Below are 27526 nucleotides of genomic sequence, written 5' to 3' on the forward strand. Positions count from 1 at the left end.
TGGTTACTGGTGCTAACGTAGACTCCAGTTTAATTCTACATTACCCAGAATTCACTGGACATTACATTCTCTGAGCAGCAACTTTGCCATTCAAAAAGCAAATGTTGTATCTGTGTACACCACAGTCAATCAAACGTTTTCCTATGTTTAATGAAAAATCAACTAGTTTTCCCATAATGCAATCAGATTTTCCCACAGAACTGCAGGGAACAGTTTGAGTTGTCCAGCTTGCTTCCTGCGTCTTTTGTAACGGCTCACTGTGGCTCCTTCTTGTTCCGTAACTCCCAGCAATACTTAAAACAGCGCCACTGTTGAAAAATACAGAACAAGACCATGTCTGGTTTCGTTGATTCATTTTTTAATGAAAAAAAAACTCTCTTCCCCCCCAAAACTAGTTTTCTAGCAGTCTTATACACTCAAGGGTAGCATGTGTGCCGAGGAGACAGGTAGTTAGCGTTTTATAATGGAAGAATAAAATAATTAGTCTTTTAAGAAGTGAGAAATGAGAAGTTCAACACAAAACAAATGTTTGAAGTGTGCCAACCTATAACCCAAAGAAGAGGTATTCTCATACATAATGTGCAAAATGACTTACTGTAACTTGGGAGATGACTGTAATAAATTGTATTTTTAAGGTATTGAGGATTCCACAACTTCACATCAATGCAGTTGAAAGTTGGTTTCCACTTTTAATGAGCTGGTTTAGTGGAGAAGGTACACAGCCTTTGTTTTCAATGAAGCGCCATACGATCCACTTCATGTGAGAAACTTCATGAATACGGCCTCAAATCTGAATCCACAGCGAGATGATGAATCCCCAATTTCTCAATTGGAAAATCTTTTGTGGAAGGTTTCCTCCGCTGTTTATGAGCCACTTCCTGTGTTACGTTAAGCTGAAGCACGGATTCCATAATTGATGAGTCATTTAGGGCATTTTGTTGACAGTTGCACCAGGGGAGTGAAAAATGTAGCCTGTTCCCGTCTAGACTTGGTAACCTACAAGGTGTCAGTCCAGAAACATGTGGCTGCACGAATAAGTCTGTCATCATGTAACATCCCGTTGGTATCATATTTGTCGTTATGTGCCATTCCTCAAACTGAATAAAACAAATGAAAAAAATACGGAGACTCATAGAAGCCCCCAGGTGGCTGGCAAAGACTTGTCTGAGGCTTGACATTTCCCTCGACGTAAGGACCCCCGCTGAGAGTTTCACAGTCCCGTGTGTTTCTTGCTGAAGCTAATCACCCAATCAACAACATGTGTACACATCCTCGCCCACTGAGTTCCTCCCGCGCCCCCTCCCTCCGTGTTCCACTGACGGCAGGAGGCTCCACGGGAGGCCGAGGTGAAGCAGAAGGGAAGAATTAGGGAGGGGACGATTGTCTGTCTGTCAGCGCGGAGGGTTGTGTGTGTGTGTGTGTGGGGGGGGGGGGGGGGGAGGATCGTGTCGCGTCACCTTCGGGGGTGTGTGAGAGCGATAAAGAGAGGATGGGCCCGGGCCGTATCTCCCTTGGTCAGACAAAGCAAGCCCCCGTGTGCAAACGTCACACGCACCTATAACTCAAAGGTGGCACTTTTCCCCTCCTGTAACTTTTAATCTTTTGTCTCTCAAGCAGGTGCCTTTTCCGTAGTAAATGCAACTGGCCGGCAAAAGCAAATCGGACACATTAATAAGTCAACAATGCATTGCTTACAATGGGTCAGGAGGTATATGAGGATCCAGATTACTGTTTTTTCATCGTTCACCTGACTGACGGAGCCTTTCAGAACCGCCCCCTCTTTCCTCAAGGTGTCTGTTTATCTTCAGGGCATCTGTTTGTATCTCAACAGCTTGTTTTTGTGAATCGTCTGGCAGCCCCTCCTCTTTAAAGTGGAGCATTTACCCCCGTTGCTTTGTTTCATTTGAACATTTCAGTTGCGTGTAATTTTGGAATTTTGCCTTGACACAAAACACTTTCTGTGTGTTTCCTCCAGTCGAGTTCGATGACTGTGCGGGGAACGAAGACGTGCAGTTCGAGGTGTCGGACCCCAGCTTCTTTGTGGATGGAGATTTAAATCTGGTGCCCCGGCAAGATGTCCTGCGAAGCCAGCCGGTCCTGTCCATCCACGGGCTCAGTGCACACGCAGATGACACGGCACAGGTGGAAGTCACTGGACTTCCTGCTCAGTCGCCGCACACTCTCAGGGTTAGTAGAAATGTCCTTTGCATGTGTTTCTGTGTGTTTCTTTTTGTGTTTTTTTTTTTGTTTTCAATCAATTTTTCCATTTACACTTCATCAAAATGGGAAAGGGTACACATCATTAGAGATTGAAAAGGTCACGTTAATGTAGCATAACTGAACTCAACGCAGCCATAATTAACAACAATTCCCATGGGTGAAAGAGAAGATTTACGACCTGCATTTTAGTTTGATATTTTGAGGAACACACTTATTTGCTTTCCTTGCCAAGATGTAGGTGACACGGTTTATTGCACTTTCATGCCTTTACTCCAAATATGATGCTACAGCCACGGAAACTCTCGGTGGCAACCAACTCGGAACAATTACTGCAAACAGCCAAGAGTTTGGCAGTCAGGCTTTTATCAATTTAGCATTGAGTTGTTTTTTTTCACATTTGTTGTGCGTTTGGAACACATTGTTAATAAATGACCAGAAGAAGTTCTGATGGATAAACGTCCTTATCTTTGCACAGAGCTAGCTTTATCTCTTTTCAGTCTTTGTGCTAAGCTAACTGGTTGCTGGCTTTGAGCTTGTTAATAATAGTAAGTAAATAGTGGTTGATAGTAATTAGTCATTATCACCATAACAACCTCAGCAAAGTCTGTGTGCATGGATGACAAAAGGAAAGCAGACTTTTCAGCTAATTGTTTTGGAGACAGTTACGTAATTATGTTGCTGTAAAAGGAAATGTTTAGTTAGCGTTTATTGGCTTTTTTGCTTAGTTACCTTGTGGTTAATTAGTTATGGTTTAAGGGCATCCACACGTTACACACCCAGTGTTTTTAATGATTTATTATACCGTTAATAAATAAGTAAGTTAGTCCCTTTACATTGTGATTTATGGTTAATTGTAGCACTATGGCTAGTATGTAAATTCTAATGAATGGATCTCAAAAACTACCACCTTCACAACCCGGCAAACTGTAAGCAGTTGGTGTCCATGTATAGATTCACAGATGTCTCAACAGGCATGCGAGTCGAGTACATTTGAAAGAAAGGGAAAAAAGTTTATTTGTCAAACTATTCCTTTTGATGAGGGGACAAAATGGTTATTTTAGCATGGGATGCTTGGTTGGAGATCTAAACACGGACATTAAGTGTGATTCACAAGACGTTCATGCATTAGTGATCATTATTGCAGATTGCGAAAGACTTGACACTCATAAATGTAAGGCACGCTCAAACGAACTTAATTATCATCAATTGACATAATTGCACCACTTCAAAGATGCCATATTAGGCAGTTGGGAAACACCCAGAACCGTAAACTTTCAAACCAAATGGATATTTGAAGAAAGTGCGAAATATCTTAAGTGATAAAGGTATTAAGGTCATGTAGTGTACTAAAAATATAAAGGTCATATTTAAGAAAAGTAGCACTCCAACAAGTGGAGGCATTAAAGCCTCAGTGAACGATGACCGAGTAGTAGGAGAGCGCAGAGACGGTGATTGACGTTACATCCACCAAGGAAATTAAGTAAGGAAGAAAGAAAGGATTTTGAAATACTCAAGAGGAACACGTGAGAGGAGCTCAAAAGCAGCTTAGCACTATCAAGCATATCATCGGCATCGCACTGGATGCCCATTTTCCTGCTGCAAGACGCCAGAAACAACTGAGCCCAGAACTAAATCTGTCCGCGGGCTGATGAAGCTAATGTCTGATAGACAGTTTAGATTATTGATCCAGAATACTCGCCCTCGGAAATGTTATTCTTTCAAAAAGGCGCTTTGGAACACTTTGGAATGTCCCAGTGACAGCGAAAGTGTTATTGACGGGTCCACCGTGGCGTTCACAAAGGTGTACTTTATACATGCTTTGATTCAGCATGAGGCAAAACGTGAAAGTCAGAATAAGGCAAAACCCCCCCTAAACTTCAATGAATACCCCAACGTCGAAACATTTCTTGGTTTTACAATTATGATTCATCCACAAGGTCACTTGGAAAGGAGTGCAAACATTTTGCTACAGGGCAACATAAACAGCTGTAATTTTTTTGCACCGGGGGAAGGGTGCATGAAAAATTACTCTTTCACTGGCCACTTCCTATTTTGGCCAATAAGCCTGCAGCTTTTTTTCTCTGCAAATGTGTCGCTTTGTCTGGCTACTCAACAGAAATGTGTTTCTGTAGCCAGTAAATTGCCTGCCTTTACAAAACTAGGTGCACCTGAATAAACACCATTGTGCCTTATTCATAACCTCCACCTACCTCCACTTTCCCTTTGCTTCCTCCAAATACACTAAGTTGATTAGGTGAAGTTCCAGGGGCTGCAGGTACAGTTGGTATCCCCCCCTCGTTTTCGCAGAGATCATCCGTCTTCCTGCCGCAGTCCTCAGAGTCCCGCTGCTACAATTCCTGCTGCCCGGAGCTTAATGAACGTCTCCCTCTCTTTGAGCGTGAAGTCGCTCTCGTCGGTCTATGCCGATCAATGGCTGTTACTTTGACAAGTCATTGGGGATACAAGTGAATTAGTGTTATGTTTTGAGTTGTCTGTCTCGTACCTTTTGTCTCTGAGGAGCGCCTGGGAATGTCCTAAAATGTTTTCACAAATATCCACGTGAAGAAAACGATGCACTATTTGGATTTTGGTGGTCAAATTGCAACCTTTGGTTTATTAATACATCTGTTAATTAATCATAACTTCGGAATCCTCAGCCGTACTTTGCCTCAGTGCAAACTATCAAATGATATCATTCTAATATGCTAAAGCACTGAGCATCAGCATGTTAACATTGTCATTGCGAGCATGTTAGCATGCTGATGTAAATCTTAATACACTGCTGCAACACCGAACAGCTGTACTTTGGACTGGTTTTTGTAGCTTTGGCCATCAATTCTATGTGCTACGAAAACACTGGATCCAACACTGAATTGTTGGGGAAATGGTGACATTGCTGGAATGTTTTGCAGAGAAGAAAGTGGTTGGATATCAGACACATTGATCACAATGAATAAAATGATAATGGTAGGTGTCACTCTGAGGCAACAGTGATTTATTTAGAGCAAGAAAATATTGGACATTATTGGTCCAATAATTTTGTCTTTTACATTTGTCTTTCGGATATTGCTGCTGCAGAATGCGGTGCAGCTGTATCAGGGGAACTCGCCTCTGTCTCCTTCACAGTATATTTACTTTTAACTGCACAAACAGTCAACAAAGGCATGCATTAGACAAAGCTAGAGTTTATATTATAAAGCTATATATATATATATATATATATATATATATATATATATATGTATATTTCATATATATATATATATATATATATATGTATATTACATATATATACACACTGTATATAGTTTGGGGAGCTGGGAAAAAAATGATATGAGAGAAGACGATCCTCTTGTGAAGCAGGGCGGTTCAAAGGCGTCATTATTTCACCATCAATTAATCTGCTGCAGCTCCTCATTCTCTGGGACTCGTATCGTGAGATGATCTATTGTCCTTTTCTCTGTCCATATTCTCCAGTGCCCCCCCCCCACCCCCCTCGCCCTCCACCTAATGCTTTTGCACCGTCTCAAGTGGCCCATCAAACAAAAGTTCAGTGCTGCAGCAGCTTCTAAAGAATCTGTAACTAACTCATGCCATATTTAAAAGCTTGTTTCAATGAGCCAGTCGGTTTGAATGATTTGTTGAATGGCTGCGTTAACTGCACTGATGATGCTGAGATTTGAATCTCCGATATGAGATAGAGCTCCTGGTACCCTCCTTTTAAATTACCAGACCACGGAAAAGGGTTTTTTGCAGTAATTAAATTAAAACTTTTTAATGCTGCTGTCAAAGTTTTGTATTTGCCCACAACCTTGCTGTGTTTCCTCCGAGACACAGAGCGGAAGCGTTCCATCGCAAATGGATCGGCATAGCTAATGTTATCGTAGCAGGAAATATTGGCTGGTGATAATTGATGTGCTGTGAGAAAAGGTGGAGAGAATCTGTTTTTTTTTCAATTCCTCAGCACGAGCTGTTAGCTTGCTGTAACACAGAACCAATTCAATTCAATTCATTTTATTTTGTAAATTACAAATTACAAATTTGCCTCAGAGGGCTTTACAGTCTGTACACATACAACGTCCTCTGTCCCGAAACCCACCATTGGCACAGGAAAAACTACCCAAAAAATAAAAAATCCCTAGGGGAAGAAACCTTAGGGAGAACGTCAGAGGAGGGATCCCACTCCCGGGATGGACAGACTACAATGGATGCCATGTGTACAGAATGAACAATATATAATACATGCAATTCCTATGACAGAAATGATTCAAGTAATTGTGAGTAGTAAGCCAGGCGCACAGCAGGACCACTGCAGGGGCAACCACCATCAGATAGAACCACCATCCACAGAAGCCTGTGGGGAGGGAGAGCACAGAGACTTTAGGAGAGGGTAATGTTGGTTTACGAGTACAGTAATATGATTAATATCTAAAATAATAATGATGATGATGATGGCAGCAGCAGGCGTCAGCATGGCCACGGTAGGTGTCAGGACCAGGGTCCAGAAGGAACTACGATCTACGGAGACCTGCTAGAGGAGAAAGCACAAAAAAAAAACTCCCGGAAAGAAGCTGAATTAGTCATGTGCATTAATAAAACGTGAATTATGGTAGAACGAGAGCGTGAGAGAGGAGCTCGGTGTGTCCTAAGAAGTCCCCCCGGCAGTCTAAGCCTATAGCAGCAACCTGAGCCAGCCCTAACTATAGGCAGAATCAAAGAGGAAAGTTTTAAGTTTTACTTTGAAAGAGCTGACCGAATCTGCCCCCCGGACTGAAAGTGGAACCTGGTTCCACAAAAGAGGAGCTTGATAACTGAAGGCTCTGGCCCCCAGCCTACTTTTTAAAACCATAGGAACAAGAAGTAACCCAGCATCTATGGAGCGCAGCTGCCTTGTAGGGCAATAAGGTGTTACAAGCTCTTTAAGATACAACGGTGCCTCACCAGCAAGTGCCTTGTGGAAGTGACAAACACATGAATTAATTTTTCTGCATCACTTTGAGACAGGAAGTTCCTGATTTTTGATATGTTACGTAGATGAAAATAGGCAGTCCTTGAAGTCAAGGACTGACCAGAGGGGGAGAGGCAGCTAATGAGTGATTCCTATTCGGAGTCAAACTAAATCCCCATCTTTTCGGGGGTTTTTTTTGCAGCCGATGAATGTAAGAATTAATGGAATGCATTTCAATTCAAACAAATCTATGCTCCAGGATAAGGACGTTTTTGCATGTATTATTCTGTTATTTTCGTTGTGCTCTGCCGAACAACGGTTGTGCAGAGCGTTTTCTTTCCTTTTTGGGGGCATTGACAGACGCCCTTCAAATGCAACAAGTGATAACAGGAAAAACTATCTGGGTCCAAAAGCCTATTTATTTTGCTTTTGTTATGTTTCATGCATTTTCACGCAATGAATGAAATGTAGTATCGCATCCTCAGCTAAATCCTCATCCCGCAGTGGCAAATAGATTTTCAATGAGGTCTTTCTGGGGATGACTAAGATGTGACGTCTTGCAACCACAGCACATCATCTCGTACTGTACAACACAATACAGATAATCTCCCTCTGTCTGTCTCCTTCCCACTCGCTCCATATCTCCTTTTGCTTGTTGTGTAGCTGTCATTTGTTAATTCTGTTTACTGCCTTTGTTTGATTTCCCGGTCTGTTTTTACATCCGCTCCTTCATTCTTTTTTAGCTGAGACGGTTTAATATATATATATATATATATATATATATATATACCTACTGTAACTGACACACAGCTTTTTCATGCGTGGGCGCGAGCACCAGAGAGGAAAACCAAAAGGCTTAACGACATGTTAATTTACAAGAGCAGCAATCAAACCTTCACCTTCCAGTTATTGATGTGCATAATTCCACAACAGGCTGTTAATTGCATTAATGCTTGACATTTCGCTCTGCGGTGCTATGAGGTGGTCAAAAGACATAAGAGTTGTTGCCCCAGATTAACACAGATGGGGTTTATTAGTTGCCGTAGTGCCTTTGAACACGACATTGCATTCAGCACTGCAATATGCTCCGACATCTGAACCATATAATATGAAGATCATTTATACGTCTAAACATCATTGTGCTCAATTCTTTTGCAATTAAGTTAAATGTACGCATAATAGGGGCAGTCTTTGCATGTCTTCATTTTTATAATTAGCTTGTTTTGAAACGGTAGTGTTATTTTCGGTGCACAACCTCCGCTGCTTTCTGCAGGTAGGAATGTACACACACATATAATCACTTTGCCGCAGTATTAATTAATTCAGCTAATTGAATATTTAAAATAATCATTATTATCAGTGTCCTGCTGTGTTCTGCTTGAGTAAGATGAAGAGTCTTCATGCTGTTTATTTAACAGAGTGTGACGCATTGTTCCGTCAACACCCACGTTGAGGGAAGTGTTTTCAGGCGAATTTGTGCCATTTTATAAACACACATACTGCAGACGCTAACATCGGTTAGCTCAGATGACGGCCTGCGTGACATATTTACTCCACTTAGTTATTCGTCCCACCGTTACCACTGCGTCCTGCTGGCCTTGCTATTATTCTCACCAGGTCTCCACCACATTGTCAGGGGTGAATAATACCACTTCTCAATATAGTACGGAGAGTGAAAAGGGCAGAGTGACCTTACGGCAACTGTGCGCTCAGGTGACAATGACAAAGCCTCTCTCTCCCTCACCAACACAGGGACACACACATGGTTACAGGTATGCGGTAGTACAGTATCATTATTTATATATGTATATATGTGTGTGTAAAGCCAGCAAACATACAGTATGAGCCCTCCTCTCTGACTCCCCCGATATATACCGATCTTCTTAAGGCCTTTTTTCATTTTCTTATGTCGACCGTTCAACTCCTTCCGCCAAGATGCCCTAACCATCATTTGACAGAAAGAAAAGAGAGAAGCTAATGTATCACAGTGGTTCAGGGTTGATGGTGCAGCAGTAATTTATGACCAGGACACATTAAAGATTCATGGATTCCGTCTCTTCCGGGTGTCACCGAGCTGTACGAACGCAATTCATCACACAAGCAAGGCTGCAGAGCGGCAGAAAGTGTGAAGAACGGCCTTTGCTAAGTCGCAAAGTGCGAAAAATAACGAGTGAGAGCTGCAAAGTGGCAGGTAAAAAACGGAGAGGATGCAGAGTGTGGCTCCAACTTCCCTTTTCTCCTGAAAGCCCCAGCGGCGAGCCTTCTTTCATGTGCGGATCAGACGGCCAGCGGAACAGGTTTCACAGCGCGCCTCGCCGCGCTGATCCACCTGCGAGAACATCGATGGGTTTTTAAGCACCTTCAGACCCCGTCCGGATCCGCTGTATCTCAGTTCAGAGAAGACGTGGATTTGACAGCATGATCTATCTTAGCCCTTAACCCCCCGTCACCAGTCCTCACATCAAGCCCCCTTTAAATGATGTCACGGTGCCCGTGTGCCTCCCCCGTCTTCCTCCCCCTCCTTTACAATAATCCCACAGCTGAGGCCCGTGCGCGAAGCCGTCGATTCGCTCATCCCAGGGCTTCAGACTGAGGCCAAGGTTGTCACAGGCGGTGCTTAAAAGTCCATCAGCTCGCTTGTGAACGGGTCACAAACACCTACACACGCCACCGCCCGTGCAGCGTCCTGCTCAACCGCGCCAGGTCCGGTTTTAGATTCGGACATTTGAAAGTTCACCCCTCAGTGGGTCTGATGGGAGAAGTCATTTCAGCGACTGCGCTGTGTGTCCTTGGTTTGTTCTGCTCGGCCCGTGTTCAGGATTACCGTGTCATTGTGTTCCCCTTGACCTTTGTAGGTGGGAGGTGGGGGAGGAAAGGGGAGACGGGGGGTTGAGGTAGTTTGTGTTTGCCATTGCCCTCCCTGTATGAGTGTCGGCAATGTGCTGTAAACAAAACGCCTTTGGTTTTCCCTTTTACCTCTTTCTCTTTCCGTCATTCTGACAGGGGTGAGAGTGGTGCCAGAGTCTCTGTCAGCCGAGAACAGGAGTGTGAACAGTAAACATGCAAACAGTCCCGCACACACACGCGGCTGTGTCAATAAAGGGTTGTACAGTAGGCTATAAAAGATGAAGGACAAAAGGAGACTATTTGCATTGCAAATGAAACCACGGGAACCTCAGGTTGGTGTTTTTGAAACGGTGTAGTTGTTGTGAACAGCGCTCAAGGACATGGCTTGTTGCTGTGTAGTTTCTTTCACTGTCGTTGTTCTGTCATTTTGCTCAATATTTAGGCGGGAGCGCCTTTGTGTGGACAATGGACTGCCGTTGAATTGGACAAATCGCATTAGTGTGGGGAATGTTCACTGAAATCCAATTTAGTCATCCAATTTCCTGTCAAAAATCTTTGTTCCCATGATTGTTGCGGCCTTTTGGAACGCACAGGGATGGAGGCCGTAAACGCTGGCGAGCACCAGCTCATCCGTGTTCGGTGGTCAAAGAGGTGGGATAATGGACCAGAACTGGAGTCGCTTTTTTCAAACCGTGACATCAAAACAATAAACAAAACTTCACCTTAACAACCCAAAAATAAAACGGAAACAATAATGAACTCCCTCCCCGAAAACAGGAATATTAAAACAAATGGCAGAGAAGCCACTAATTAACTTCCCCAACGTGCGTCACAGCTGCCTGACGACTCCCACAGCAAACCGGAAAAGAGAAGCAGATATAGAGCTTGCTTGATTGATTTGCCTTTGCTCTCCTAAAAGCAGAGGCATAATTAAGTCAGGGGACGTAACGATGATCAAGGATGAAATTTATCTTTCACGTAAAAGTTAATAAATACAATTTTTCCGCAAAGCCCCTGGAGGATGATTTCTATGCCCAACCTCCGGTTGGGAAACGGCAAAGTAAACAAAGTGTTTTGTTAGAAATGGTAATGAAGGGAAGAGGGAACCATAATATAACCTCAACAGGCAGGAATTAACTGAAATGAAGCTCATCTAAGCTTTCGTTAGCTGCGAAGTAACAAGCTAACTAATTACCTAAATAGCCGGCAAACTGAAGTCAGACGTGCAATTTCACAAGTGGACGTTAGTGTGGTTGCCAGTTTGAAGACGCTCCAGTAAATGCATGTGCATGTTTGTTGGGTAAATGAGGGTCTTCAGCTGTAAAAAGGTACAGGCTGTGTTTAAAGCCGGTGGCGCTCGTATTGTGTAACAAGCAGTTTTCCAGCTGTTTTCCTGTGGAGAGCAGAGCTGAAATTGAATTTCAGTTCGACAGGTGATTAACATCCCTTAGATCAATCAGAACGTATGTAATTATCTTGTATTGGGTTGAGGTGACGTGTAACGCACACTGTAGCTACTATTGTTATTACTGTGTATTTACATTAAATACCTTTTTAACAAGCAGACACACTGTTATAGAGATCTGCTGCAGGTTCCATATTGTGGAAAAGGCATTTATTATAATCTGCTTATACCATTATTTTCACTCACTTTTTTCAGTATTGCCATCCGTGTGAGAGACACTTTACCTGTTAAAATAACACCTAGACCACGTATTCTACCCGATTAAGTCCATGTGATCCGATGACCTGATTTTGGTTTGGTTTGGTTTTGTGCTTTGGTGTTGTTGTTGCCCCCTTTGATAATGGATGGCAAATTAGCTCTCTATGGCGATAATGGCTTTTCTCCTCGACCGATGATTTTGGGAGATCAGGACAAGTAGGTCATTAAAGAGATAAATAGAGCAGAACGAACGACAATGAAAGGAAACGGAGAACGTTAGTCATTTTAATTTAAATTCATGCAGTTTTGTCCAGCGAAGCCGGCGGATGTGTTATTGATGCATTTGTACGGGTACGGCGGGGCGTCTGTTAGTGTATGCTCGTGTGGGTCAGCACCTCCTTGTCAACAGCCAGGATTCCAGCGTGAAGTGTCAGTGACGTTATTTTCATCACCATCCAAGCAGAGCGGCCCCGAGTGTATCAGTGCTCTGAAAGTGAAGAAGAGTGGGGAAAAATGTCTTACATACAGAAGATTCAATTGAATAATGTTAGGCTCTCAAGAGCATAAATACAAAAAACATTTCAGACTGGCTCAGTCTGCATGAAGACAGTTGCTCTGTCCTCTCTCACTTCTTGAGTTTTAACCATCTCGTCTCATCTTGGTTGCTCTTGCTTTTTTTCCCCCCTCCCTTATTCAACACACGGTCCAAATAAATCAAAGAAAATCATATCGTCTCTTATTATAGAACCTACCACTCTGCTCGGGAAATGTTTAAGCATTTCAAAATGCATATTCACTGCCTGCTGTGTGTGTACCGTTACGCCTGGTTGTTGGGGATGAGGCTAACGGCTAACAAAATGCTAACAACTCATTTTGGGGGAGTGATGTTTTCAACACTGCGGCCTGTTGTTTCAACGTTTCACACTATGGTTTCTCCTCTTTGTGCGTTAGGGTGTCCTGGGTGTGGGCCAGACGCTGCCGTTCAGGTCAAAGAGAGCCCTGCTGATCCCTCCGATGATCGTGACCGAGAACCAGAGAGCTCCTTTTCCCAGGAAAATTGGCAAGGTAAGAAAAACATTGTCCCATTATGAATGACTATTCATGACAAAAAAAAGAAAACTACCCAAGGTATTAAACCAAAGATTGGATATATGAATATGATCTCTTTTTTCTATATCTATTGTTAACATAGTATATTTGTGTCCTACATTAATATCATGGGTTCCAGGTTGTAGGAAGCATTCTTTCCTCTTACTGTTTATCCCATCATGTATTTTTGGGGAGCTTGTAATCATTTTACTTAGTGAAATTTAATTTTTTTTGGTTCAAATGTCTTCGACCCATCGGAATGAGAGACAAACTGACGAAGAGCCAACAATAAACGCGATAGCTTAAAGAGTTTCTATTGCTTCAGACTGACATTTTATAGCTATTTATCACTCATGCCAATCTGTCTGAAGGTCTCAAGCAGACTACCGCCGCGATGCTCCTGCTCGAACAACGACTTCAGTGCCCGTAGCCCATGCGGTGGTCTGAATGCTGCTGTGGGCTAACAGATAAGGCCCAGGGACCAAACCCATGCACGGGACACTCTTTATCTCAAAGTGACAGTGACGGACTTGCTGTCCCAGATCAGAGTGCATGTCACTGATAGGGCTCAAGACCAGGCTCATGCAAGGATGTCAATAACTTGATGTGTTGTCCTCGAGGGATGTTGATCGTCATACCCACTAGTGATCAATGAGGTCTGGACTTTTATGTAACAGTGCCAAGAAATAACTAAGTTGAATTGTGTGCAGTAAAATATACAGTATCATCCATTGATTTTCACCACCGGGTAAAAATTCCTCCAAAAATTAGGGTTTGTGTAATTTTTGTTAGTGTTCATTTCATGTGTGATGAGCAGGACCAACAACTCAAGAGCAGATGTTACAAATCAGACAATATGTGCCAAAATTCCAGGTTGAATTGAGTCCCAAACAAGGCAACGCCAGCCTTTAGCGGAAAATACACGATGACTAGTGTCAAAAAACAAAAAGGCTGCAAAACCTGAGAAGCACAAACCAAAAAGAGGCATCCAGCGTAATACACGCAAGAAAAAAAAGCCTGAACAAAACTAGAAACTACGCTCGGGGGTCCCACAAAAAACAATTCAAGGAAGCACAGGGGACAGAAACTGATTAATTGCTCCTCTATGGTGATAAATGAAAAATCTGGCGTGTGATTGCGGGACAGCTGGAGTTCAAATACAGGTGAGGTCTGATGAGCAAATGGAGAAGCGATGTTGGAAAAGAACAGGCAGGGAAATAAACAAAGGCAGGATGTCAAATTAACTTAGGACAACACCTGCAGGGAAAGTAGAAGTATAACCGAGAACCAACTAAACCAAACCCAAGACTGACAATATGTGTATTTTATGTGGGAGTATGTTTTCACACATGCTAGTTACATGTCCATACTCACACTAAGGTGAATCCTCATGTAGGAAGGAAAGCTTTTAAACCAACGTGCTGCACAAAGGCTACGCGTCATTAAGAGCAACACCTCAGTGGCTCATATGTTTCAATATACAATATACTAGGTTATTTTGTTTTTCATTTTAATATTATTCTAGCAAAGAGTCCATCCATCCATTGTCAAACCGCTTATCCTGCACACAGGGTCGCGGGGGAGTCCATCGGGGTACACCCTGGATTGGTCGCCAGCCAATCGCAGGGCTAACACAGAGACATACAACCATTCACACATTCATACACCTACGGGCAATTTAAAGTCCTCAATTAACCTGATCCCCAGAGCATGTCTTTGGACTGTGGGAGGAAGCCGGAGAGAACCCACGCAGACGGGGAGAACATGAAGACTCCACACAGAAAGGCCACTGGGTGGAATCGAACCCAGGACCTTCTTGCTGTGAGGCGACAGTGCTAACCACCACGCCACCGTGCCGCCCCTCTAGCAAAGAGTGATACACACATGTCATCTGACCTATTGTTTCCTAATTTCACTGAGAAACACGGAAATGGAAAGAGTCTTGATAATCAAAGCACAGCTCTGGGATGGAAGAGATAAGTGACAACATGAAACTGGGATGCAAAGTAATAGAGAAGCTGCTGGAGGAGAGAGGAGAGGAGCTGATACTGCCCACTGTGCCTAATGTTGGGCACGTTCATCCCCGAAAACATGTTGTGCTTTGGTAATTACACTGAGACAACCCAAAGACCTAGCGTAGTTTTAGTATACTAATAAAGACATTTTATATAAATATATTTTGCTATTTTGCTTCAGGTTCTGAGCTGTTTAAACCCCTTTCCTTGCAAAACCTTCTAGTAGGACCCTCTGGTGTACGTGTCAAAAATTCACTTTTCTTGAAAAAAAAAAAAATATTATAGTGTGTATTTTTTTTTTTTACAAAGAACTTCAATCTCAGCTGAATATTATTTCTAAGAAATGGTCAAAAGATTCTCACCAGCATCCAAACAAGCCTGGTAGAGTGGATGTTCTAATGCTTCTGCTTTGTGTCAAGAGGAGCTCTGGCTGCCTCGTGTGCTTTAATGGTTCCTTGACCTTAAACAGGACAATGTCACGGTGTTATGTTTGTTGTAAATGTGTTACCACATTTAAGCATTATTCCACTGTGAAAGCTTCCATATTGACCCCCAGTTGCGGATACATTTGATGTTGCTATTTTTTTTCATGTTTTTTGTTTGTATTCAGATTGTGGAAATGAAGACCTCAGTGTCACCCGCTCGGCTGATGGACTATAATGAAACGCTTAATTCCTTTCAGACTTCTTAGCCATGAGCCAGAATGAAAAAGGAAGATACTGCTGCAGGTTTAATAGGTGGAGCCGTCGATTAATACTTCTCAATCAACCTGTCAAATTAAGTGATCCAATTCCATGTGCTGCAGCAGATATGTTTTCCCTTTGAGTACAGCGTTTACCCGGCTACATGTTGAAATTGTCAATCTACAAAACAAGACCATTTAAAAACCCAGTGAAGCAGTGTTCTTCCCTGTTTAAGTTGCAGTGGTGAGTTCCGAAGCTCCAGTCATAAAAACATCTAATGACTGAAGTATAGATTGTGTTTCTTGCCTATAAATATTACAGCAGTCGAATACATTTGGGATTGTGTTGCCTTCTGAATTGAAGAAACGTTATTGCTCTCATTTTTATTTTTAGTCATGAGTTGATGTTCACCCCAGGCATTCAGCGTAATGGAAAAAACAGCTGACAGCATGGATTTCATTTAATAGCAGTTAAAGATGAATGAGAGCCTGTCGGATCTTGTGATTTGCCACAGGATTGGAGTTTGTTAAGTATTCAGCGAGAACTACCTTCTACAAGTTTGTCTCAATTCAAAAATAAGCAAATATTACTGTTATTTAGATCGAGAAGCATGAGTCCCAGAACAGCCATCATATCCCCGTAATAAGGTGCAATCACTAGTGTAGCTCCAACAGCCAGTGCCCAATCGTGTGATGAATAAGTAGTATATAACGGCGTTTCATTATTAACAATACAGAAAAGGTAACTGCATTTCATTTCCGTTCAGAACATTTTTGTGGGTGACCATTTTGAAGGAAAATAGCTACACTAAATAATATCTCACTGTGCTGTTTTCAAAAATGCTGTTTCAATAATAAACAAAAGAAGGACACACGGTTTTAAAGGTTCCGTTACATGCCCATGAATACATTTTCTATACGTCATGTATTGTTGCAGATGATGGATGATGAAACACTGATGTCACACAGAAAAATTTGAGGTCGAGAAATATCAGGGAATCTGGGTACAACTACAATGACCTTTTTCAGAGACTTTTTTCTTGAATGCCCCCTTGGTTCATAATAATAATAATGCCTATTGCCATATCTATTTAAAAAAATATATCTTTTTACTTTTTACGGAACCTTATCACTTGGTCCACGTGTTACGATGAAAGGGCAAACCTTTTGTTACGGATGAATGTACATGTTTTTGTTTTAGAACATCTAAATCATCGAGTAATAAGCGGTTACAGCTGATGGCTCCCTCTGTCTGTCGCCATGTCTAAGGCTCTGTTGAGGCCATAGATTTTTAGGACAAAAAGCTGTGCCGTTAGATGAAAATAATAGTTCCCAATGGAGATGAAGCTCTTATTCTCAGTTTAGCTGATCAACGTCTGACAAGAGGAAATCAGTTCTCCCATTTGAAGATAAAAGTTGCATCTCAGTTTGTGTGTTTTTGTCCCATTCTCCCTGCAAGGATTTATTAATTGTTTTGTCACTGTTGACGGATTATACTTGTCCAGTTTGGCTCCTGTTGAATTTGTGACAAAAATAATAGCAGTAATGGCAGATAATACATTTTGTGTGCTTATATAACACACGGAACTTCTCTTACAACTCTTCAGTGAATCTCCTCTCAAACAAAAAAAGCATTTTCTGCGGTGAGAAGTGTCTGTAGCAAGTAGATCACGTCACCACCATCGTCAAATGGTCAGACAACAACCGTACACTTTGGACCCCGTGGGCTCCACATTTATGGTACTCTGGGTTGCGAGGCTTTGATGTATCCCTTTGTGTCAAGCAGCTTTGTTCTAGATAAGCCTCGGCACTACACGAGATCAACCACATCTCTCTACGCCCGCAGAGAATAACATCAAGATACATGTTCCGCGCTGAGCCCCGCACATAATGGATAATTGAACCCTGGAGATCAGGACGGCAGTGTAGAGCCCGGGGATCCTCGGCCCGGTCCGCGTGTGAAGTAACACCATGGCCTCGGGACACCGGTTTGGCTGTGAAGGACAGTGAAACCGAGTGTGCATGTGTCAAACCATTAGGTGCCGTTTTCGGGGGGAGTAACGTATTCCATGCTGGGAGGCGGGAGGGGGGGGTTGTACTGCAGGGAGATGACAGAAAAGACAACAGTCAGGAGAAGCGCATTGTCCATAAGGGAAACCGATTTACTTTTTGAATATATTCATATGAGGAATTCGACGTGGGCCTGTGGTGCCCACATGAGGTGAATTATTTATTTCTCTCCATTCATTGTTCTACAGCAAATGTAATCCTTCCTCTTATCACGGTATCCTTCCACCCCCCCCCCCCCCCCCACACACACACACACCTCCACATCCAGCTTTGCATGAGAAGACAGGCTAATGTGGGCTATTTTACCCCATGGAGGCTACATGTCAGCGACTTGGTAAAATTGATTTTCCACACCAACGGCTCTTCTGTTCTTAGTAACCTACCATTTCCATATGGCAGCCACTCATTTTCCCATGCCCCCTCCTCCCCTCTTGGAGATAAGCGGTAGGGAGCCGGGGAGAGGTGAGATTGCGGGGCTAGGTTTAACATTTATGTGTGCGCGTTTGTACCCTGCGTGGGGTGACGGTGGGTTTGGCTGTCAGCGGGACCCACAGGGTCGGGGTAAGAACCTGCTTCTTTATGTCACACCTCCTGCCAGCTGTGGAATTGTTTTGATACAGAGGTTCTTCCCTTAGAGGGGGGGGGGGGGGGGGCTCACAACAACTCGCACAGCATCTGGAGCACGCGATGAGATTCATCTGCTTAATGCTGGTACGCTCAGTCACAGCTGATAGGACTGTTTTTTTTATGCTGTTCATGCATTGGGGAGGCTAAATTAATCATAGCTCAAGTAAAATGAGAAGCCACATCTCAAGCGGCAATCCTTTCATCAAATTCAGATTCCAGTAGTCCAAATGTTTGAAGAAAGAAATGGTGAAAAATGTAGCAAATGATTATTCCTCCCACCTGTTTCGCTGAAGTCTGCGATTATTTATGAGCTCAATTTGAGACGGGATGTTGAGGGAGCTCAGTTTTCAAGGCGTAATTTGACCTTCTCAATACCATTCAGTGATTCTGCATAATCAATCTGAGGTATTGTCATTGCGTCGTTCTCTGACGGTGGACTTTTATCATCAATGGACTAAGAGAACAGAAAACAACGTCTTGAGAAGGCCCTGCATATATTACAATAAGCATTGCTCACCAGGATCTTTTTCAGGGTTTGAAGTTCAGAAGTGCCAAGTGGCCATCCATTACACTCATTAAGAAACTGCCTAGCTGTGTTTTCCTAAACATATGGCGGCAGACAGTTGGCTTTCCGTATCCCAGAAGTTGTGTTTGTTGAAAGGAAAACTGTATAAGTCATCTTTGTAGAAAGTTTCGGACTGCACCTTTTCGCAGTGTCAATGTTCTTTGGCACCCGTTTGATTGTTTAATGACAAGCCATCGGCTGGCTCGCATTTTAAACAGTCTCTTCATCTAATTTCATGAGCTTTCAAATTGCAATCGTCCCAATGTCAAGTGAACTAAGATTCTATTCAATCTTGTGACAGACCAATCACAGGTGTTGACCAAAGAGTGATGGTATGACAGAAAGCTGTCAGAACATATTTATACCATGAATATTTTAGTTTGTTGACGCGTTTCATTAAAACCGGCCGCAGATTCACCTCATTGCAGCCAGAAAATACAGTAGTGAAATGAGTTTTTCTGAACCAAAGCCTCAATCATATAAACTTTAGTTAAAACGTATAAGCAAAATTGATCATTTCTCAAATTAAGCCAAAATAAGTTGCTAGAGGAAGTGAACTGCTGTCCAGCAGATTGGGGTCACTTTGGACTTTGGACGGTTTGGTGTGGTGGCTCAGTGAAAGTGCTCTATCGTCAAAGTGAAAAGGTTGTAACACCAGACACAAGATAAAATGCAAACCTGACAGTACACCATGGTTTGTCTTTGTCTTTGTGGGGGTTCCTGCCAACAAATAGTGGAGGCAGAACCACTTTGACTCGTATCTTAATTACTTATGAATATGTGGTTGTCAATGCGTGTTAGCCGTGTGATGGACTGCTGAACCACCAATCATCAATCCTTAATCCCTCACTCATCTGGAGAGTTTTATGTAGAGGGCCGCGAGCTCATCGGCGAAATGAAAAATAAATCATTTTCAGACACCACTCATATATTCTGTGCGCTGTTAATTACGCCGTTGCTGACAAATCTATAACGCATTTCCTCGCAGTGAATTTAAGTTCACATAGTAAGCAGTGGTGCAGCAGATATCTTTGAAATGATTCCATGTCTTTATTGGATGTTTATCCATCAAATAACAAACGGAAACCTCGGATGTGTCCGTGTGGAATCTCAAACCGCTTCCCATGCTGCACCTGTGTTGATCCTTCCTTTTCCCCCTAAAAGGTCATCACAAAGTGTCAGACTTGACATGACAGCTCCAATAAAGTGCTGCCGCTGAGAGGAATAAGGGCCAGGCTTCGCTGTGGCTCCAGCTAATGTAGTGAGGGAAATAGACATGTCAGGCATCTTTTGTTTCAATCCCGAGCGCTCTGAGATTTCCTCCGCCTGCTCCGCCGTCTCTCGCCTCCGTCTCGCTGCCCTCCGCCTGGTGTCCGTCAACTTTCTTTTCCCTTCCCATATGACTGTGTTCCTACGGCTTTATTCTCACCCGCTCTGCTTTATCCATCTCTGTCTTGTTGCATTGCTCCTTTTCTCATGAAAACGGGACAGGCGGTGGGGATCAGGAGCTTCAAGCAGGAAGTGAGCAATCTGTGTTTGCAGACGTTACACCGTTAGAAAGCACGGTGCCCGTGGGCCTCGTTATTTCGTCTAATTGATTCTCTTAATTGTCTCGCTCACTGTCTTTCTTTCAGCATGTTAATCATGCCCGTTTGTGGCGAATGCGCGTTGCCGTTGAGTTTAAGCCGTATTTGACGGAACTCCCTAATTATGCCCGGACCCAAAGACGCATCAAACAGATGTCGGGTCCGTTGTAATGTGGGGAGCCCGAACACGGTCGCGGCCCTTCTCTATGGCTGCAGACGTTAAACGGAGAGACTGTATTAAGGACCCACAAACTGTGACGCACAACCACCCTGCTTGGATCAGAGGACATGTGAGTCAACAAGCCATTTGGACTCGCGCCTCCCCCCCCCCCCCCCCATGTGTTCAGTCATGTTCCATCTGGGATCTATATTTGAAAAGGTGCATCATTTTTTTCTTTCAAAGCCGATCGAAGCATATGTGGCTTTTTTTGTGACGGGTCGTCGTTTTAAACGGAGAGTTCCAGAAGGAGGGTGACAGAGGGTGATCAGTACAAACATTCAGGCAGAACATTGAAAGTGAAAGTTGACATTCTTTTGTAGTGAATACCCAAGTTGTCGTAGACAAGCGGGACTGAATCAAAGCTCCTTTTCAGAAGCATCATTTCCATCCGCACCAGCTCCTGCTGACCCTGTTTACACACTCTATCCACTTAATGACCCTCCTCTCTTCCTGTTGTTTTTTGGACCAGGGTCCTTCTCGAAAGTTGCCCCTCTCAGGTTTGCTGTGATTGGCTCATCACAATGATTAGGCCGCCCAATCAAAGCCAGTTAATTAGCAATATTGCTCTCCGATTGTCCCGTGCTGAGAACTGCTTTCAATCCGTCCCTGTCTTCACCAGGCGTTTCCACCTCGCCGCTTCCCTCTCATTTATAGGCTGGAGTGGCGGCACAATCAGACAGAGCGCCGGTCCAAGCCGGGCGGGCTTGTACACAAACACACACGTGCTGTACACACACACACACACACTTGCAAGGCCTGGGCTGGTCCCAGGAGTCCTTTCATTACCAGTGATTGTCATTCGCAGCTGGCTGTCTGACCTTGATGGGGATAACAGAAGCACCGCTGAGGGATGCTAAAACATTGTCTCTCTCTCTCTCTCTCTCTCTCTCTCTACTGTGTGTGTATATACAAATATATATATATATAATAATACAAATATAATCAATTAGTGTCTTGATATTTTCTTTTGGACTACCATCCACTTTCCCAAACGTAAAAAGCAACATGACGCATTTTCTGATGAAGGTGCCTGTGTGCACGCACTTGTGCATAACTGTGTTGCTGCTCTGCGGGTATTTGTTTGTTGTGGGCCTCATGACAACTGACAGGAACACAAACGGCAGGCGATGCTATCAAACCCTAAGGGGCCGATGCATGATTCTGGTGCTCATTCGCTCTGCGTGCTCGGAGGTATTTGGTGTTGTGGAGCTGCGCCACACCTCCTGTCATCCTTCCCGCTGTATCACGAGCACTACGGTCTTTTATGTGGGCTTTGCTGGTAATGAGAGCGGATGGAAAGAGGTGAGACTCCCCCATCAGTCCTCCTACACACACAGGAGGAGACAGAATTCAGCAGAGACAAAGCCACTGGGTGCACGTTTCCATGCCAGCATGCACGCAGATCGGAGTGTGTGTGTGTGTGTGTGTGTGTGTGATGCAGATTATCACACTTCTCCTGTCAACACAAAACTTCTCCCAACTCTTTGGTTACTGTCTTCATCAGCAATCTTTAAATCTCCCTTTCTCGTTCAGTGCCCCCCCCCCTCCTGCCCCAACCCTCCATCCAATTTTGACGCCGAGCCAGCCATGAATCCAACTAATGCAGCTAGTGGCACCTTTTTCTTTCTCTTTCCTCGTCTGACCCACTTTGTCACTGTGATTACCGCTCAGAGACATCATTGTCCTGTCTGCTATTGCACCCGTAAAAGTGCGTGAGCGTGTGTGTGTGTTCAATGTACATGTCCGGATAAAAAGATGTGGAAAATAAGTATACTTACTGCATGAATGGGTCTACGCTATCATAGCTGGTAATAAGGGAAACAAAATCTTATGTTACAAGGAAAAGAACAAGGCTGGGGAAGACGGAGGAGGATGAGGGAAGGAGAAAGATTAAGAGCCAGAGAGGAAAGAAGAAGAAGAGGAGGAGGGAGGATATTTTCCTTGCATGCTAATTACTCCGAAATGACTGCTTTTGCTGTCCTTTTGACATTTTTTGCTCTCATCGTTTGTGGCGGCAAAACAAAAAGAGCCACCAGAGGATACAGTACAGCGAAGCGGAAGATGATGAATGGAGAACGAGATGCGGACGCTTAGCAGAAGAGGATGGACATATTGCAGAAAGTAACAAGCGCGCGGAACAAGGAGCCCGAGAGGGAACAGAGGGGGAAAAGATGAAGCGGGGCAGCGAGATAAATGGCCACAGCGCTTTGGAGGGGCTACAAGGGCTCAGGCTCCATCTGGCATCGGGTTGTAACACTCCAGTCTCATATCTCATGCTCTTTCAAGTGGGGGAGTAGAAAGGCCGTGGTTTCAGCTGCCGCTCCGTGGAAGCGCGCTCTCATTAAAGGTGACCTCGTGGCAGCGGCCCGACGGCAGCCGCGCAAGGTTAACCGCCTGCTTCCTTTGCACGCGGAGGCCGTGCTGAGGCCCGGCAGGGCGTTGGGAACGGGGACCACCCTGTGCGTCTTCATGTGGGTGCTGATGAAAACCTGAGTAGGGTTTGAAATGCATTGACTTTCGGCTTCAGTTTGAGACCCCTCACATGCAGAAGTGGGAAAAGGAACATCTGAAATCGGCACGCACTTCTGTGTGAATCTTACAGGCTTATCTTCAGGCTCAAAAATAAGTTGTCAGCTATAATCCTGAAGAAAGTTGTGATTTTATTTCCACCTTGAAAAAATCATTCGTCATTCATTTATGTTTTAGCCATGAGTAAAATTAGAAAAGTTATATCGCTGTCAGGTCTACAACCAGCTATCTCAGCTACAGCTTGGTCTTCATCAAAGGTGCAGAGGTAGTCAGCACATAACCTTCATTTTTTTGGAAAGATTAAATAAACAAAATATGAAATGGAAGTCAGTGAGCTTTTGAAGGAGGATTTAGGCAATTTTCCTTAATAAGCTTTGGACAAACAAAGGCTTTCTACTTTTTTTAATCTTTAAGCTGTAGCCATCTAACCTCACTTGCATATTTACTCAGCAGGCATTCGAGTAGAAATCACAGCTTCATTAAACTCTCAATCAGAGAGTTAGACCGATAAATATATATCCCAAAAAGCAATCTATTTCTTTAAAGCATGCACATTGTTTTTTTCTGAACCGCTTACTCCTCACTTTGCAGAAAAGACAAAGTGTCGAAGGATAAGAAGAATATCTTACTGGGACATTTTCAAAACATGAAAACTACCTATATGCTGTGAATGTGTATTTAGGCATTATGTATAAAGTAAAATACGTTGTTAGAGTTTTTGCAGTTTTGGTTGACACCAAAGATTTACATGGTCAAAGACTGTCATTGCTTCTTTTATTTGCTGTAATGGGAACCTAACACACTGTGTTTTGGGTCTGTTTCTCTTTCCAATCTGCTGTCGCTGGATTACCTGTGGATGCTGCTGGCCGCTGCAGTCTCATGTGAGTATATCCATCCACAATGTCCCTGGTTCTGATCACTCCTGTTGGCCAACTGACTTGGCAGCGCTCTTCAAAGCAATGTTACAGCAGTGGGTACTGAGTCTACATAACATTTACACCTAATTATTAAGAAATGTTTTTAATATTTATTTAACTGTTCCACTTTCCTTATCTGAGAGGATTCCCACCGAGCATTAACTAGTCGTAACAGCAGGGATCCAACGCTCAGGGAAATTATGGTAACTTTGTTGCCAACCGATGAAATCCAATCAAAGTCTTTTCTCAATACATTTTTAATTGCTGGCTATCAGGGATTTGCATCACCATTTTGAGTCGGACTGAGCTCCTTTTGCTGAGATGCGTTTTCACAAATTCTACAATAAGTGTTTTCCTGTGTGCTGAGCTCGGGTAAAGGAAAAAAAATGGAAGCAGTAATTCAGCAATTCTTTGCCTCAGGAAATAAACTTGCTCAGAATGAAATGGGAAAAGCTTGCAACTGTTGTTGATGCTGTTGATGTGTGTGTGTGTCTGCAGGTGATTTCAACAGAGAGGTTGGGGAGCCACATCTTCCGTCTGACAGGCCCCGGTGCCGACCAGGATCCCAAAGGTCTCTTCACCATTGACATAGACACGGGAGAAGTGTCAGTCAGCCGCTCACTGGACCGGGAAGCCATTGACTCCTACCAGGTTTGTGTTTGTGTGCGTGGTCATGTTTGTTTGTGCATTTTCTTTTTTTTTTAAAGATTCAGTGCTTATTTGTTTTCTGTTGAACTTATTTTTCTCTCCTTTCTGTCCACCGGCCCGTCTCTTTCTCTGACACGTTTATTGATTCCTCTTCAGTCTGTGTGTCCACACAGTTTCTATTTTGACTTATTGTGTATTTTGCCATGAGGTTAGTTCACTTTTAAATGGGTGGTTGCCTCAGTGACAAAAGAAAATGAACGCCTGTGCGACAAGCCTGCTGGGTTTTGACTCCCTCTAAGTCGTCTCCCTGACAAAACCATTTCTCCTGTAACAGAAAGGGACGAAGGGCCAAAGAAAATCTGCGTTTTAAGTCAGTCAATTGATCTTATCCTTGTTTTTTCTCAAACCAGACCTTTGTATAACTCCCTCTGTAAACACCAACGCAGGTGAGAGGAAACCAAACATTATATAGTCTATATAATATTGTCTTTTCCTGCTCAGGTATCGTTGATTATTACTTAAAATCATGGCGTGACCAGGACATTGGCTGTCAGTGTTGATTTAGGTTGTTTACAAGCACCTTTGACACCCAGCTACTCAGCATCCCTGTCTCTCATGAATAATATGGTTAAACAGACATCAGCTGCAGTCGTCCCTTTATAAATGAATAATATGTTACTGAATCTGGAAAGGAATCACGATATTATAAGCAGTGTTACTTGGTGTCATGCCGCCAGTTGTACACCACACAGTGAATGCCTGCTTCACTAAACCCCAGCAGGGTTTACACATGTAAAGTACTGCAGGTAGCTGAACTTAATGCACATTTCTTCACTGTCAGCATTTCTGCAACAAATATTATGGAGACACATGTAGACAGAAATGCAAGCACACAAATGAAACACGCTTATCTAGTAGTTTATTCTGTGCACCTTCAAAGTGAAGTAATAATCTCATTCAAATAGATAAGTAGATAGATAGATTTTTGTTTGCTATAACGAAAGTAGGTACATGAAAGTCTGGGGAGGAAGCCAAAGGGAATTAGCAGTTTGGTGACCTTTCTCAAGAATATTTCATTGTGTTAAGTGTGGAAAAATTCTGCTCAGCACTGTGATACTCAATGGCACGATGAGCTCAATCAAAGGCGACGAGTAAGACAGCAAAGAAGACAAACAATAAGGAGAAATTGAAACAAAATCCTGTACAGACATAACAAAAGTGTAGATTAACTGAGGAAAATAATATTATGTATTAACTGATTTAACAGTTTTAAGATGGTAGATTGACGCCCCTGAAAGAAAATGTTATCCAAACACAATAAATTGCATACTGTAATTTTATCGCAAGATTAGAATGCTTTATTAGAACAGCTAGCTGCAGATTTTTACTACTACAAGTTTAACTCTCCACAAGCAGCTGATTCAACCTTTATGTACTTTCTTGCACCCTGCTAAGGCCTCTGACTCAATACTAACCCCCATCTTTGTGGGATCTTTCTTCCTCCCACTGGGCCTCTTCTCTCTCTCGCTCAGATGCTTCCCCTTGTTTCACATAGAAGAATGTAATAGAGCTGATACATATAAACATGGCTACCTTGTACTTTTGCTGCTAGATTTTGTGACCATGAATGAAGGAAATTACTTTTCACTCCTTTCATTAAAAACTGTCAGTTAGAATTGTTTCCATCTATAAGCAAAGGTTGTTATATCTAACAACAGTTTCCCGTGCAATAACTCAAAATAACCTGGGCTAATTAGCCTGCCAACCTTATATTGAAATAGACCTGCTTTCTGATAGAAAATTGGTGATTTTACCTTCATAGACTTCATAGACATGAAGGATTCAGTAGGTGTTGAAATAATTCCATTATTGTTGGAAACACTTCAGTCTAGTTTGCCGCTACTTAAAAGGCCGAGGGTGAATTTACCTGCCATCACTAATGCGCATTATTTCAAACCTGAGACTTTTAAAACCAAAGGCAAGCTCTCTAATGTTTACAATTGCATTTTCACGCAAGTTATCCACACGGGCTTTGCATTCTCTGGCTGTATTGCTTCTTCCCTTCGTTGTCCCTCTCCTAACCAGTCTTGTTCAATATCTGATCCGTCTCCTCGTAGGAGTTATTACCCTATCATAAGGCGATAACTCAGTACAATCGTCTCCTTTTGCCTTTTTATCAATGGTCTAAGCGCATGTACAGAATCAAGACTGCATCACTTTTATAGTGCCCAGTGGTCCTCTCAGGTAGTCCTAGTCACATTTGTTAAGGGTGTCTCATTTCCTGCTGTAGCTAACGGCTTGCATGGGGATGAAAAATGAAATATTCCGATTAAAATTGCCATTACTCAAGAGGAGTTTTATAGACATAGTGAAACGGCTCATAGACTTTCACTGTCATACGGTCCGGCCTAAATTTAATTAAAAGAAAACAGACGGACGTTCGTCATCTGACACGTCGTTCTTACCACTTCCCTTAAGTTTTAGTGTCCTCAAAGTCTTTTTTTGAGTATTCTGGCTGCAACTTTGATGGTTTGTTTCAGCTTGGTGACGTCCACAAAGACATGCGACATCAGAGTACACTAGCATGAAGATGCAAAAGATTTCGCCTCTTCAATTTCTCCCTTATATTTATTTATTCTTTTACCAGATGTTTTTTTTACCAGATATCCTTCTCTAAATACATTTTAGGTGTAAATGAAGTACATTTTAAGGAAGGATGTGATATAAATGGTTAGGTTTGAACAACCATGTTTATTTTCAGTATGTATAATTAGGACACTATACCATTATTTGATACGCTACCTACAATAAAAACTTGCCTATGAAGGCAAGTTACAACAGAGGTGTAAACAATAGAAACTCTGTTAATGCGGCAGATGGTAGGTAGGTTGGTGTGTAAT

At 42.9% G+C, this 27526-nt stretch overlaps 1 protein-coding gene across 1 annotated transcript in view; it reads left to right on the forward strand.

Moving 5' to 3' along the window:
* cdh13 (cadherin 13, H-cadherin (heart)) overlaps window positions 1–27526 on the forward strand; it is a 251006-nt gene that overhangs the window by 99930 nt on the left and 123550 nt on the right. The window contains exons 3-5 of the mRNA XM_078081980.1: window positions 1976–2187; window positions 12630–12743; window positions 24477–24629. Of these exons, the coding sequence (XP_077938106.1) occupies window positions 1976–2187; window positions 12630–12743; window positions 24477–24629 (479 nt within the window). The remainder of the gene's footprint in view (window positions 1–1975; window positions 2188–12629; window positions 12744–24476; window positions 24630–27526) is intronic.

The sequence above is a fragment of the Gasterosteus aculeatus genome, chromosome X (genome assembly GCF_964276395.1).
Source record: "Gasterosteus aculeatus chromosome X, fGasAcu3.hap1.1, whole genome shotgun sequence".
Classification (NCBI taxonomy): Eukaryota; Metazoa; Chordata; class Actinopteri; order Perciformes; family Gasterosteidae; genus Gasterosteus; species Gasterosteus aculeatus.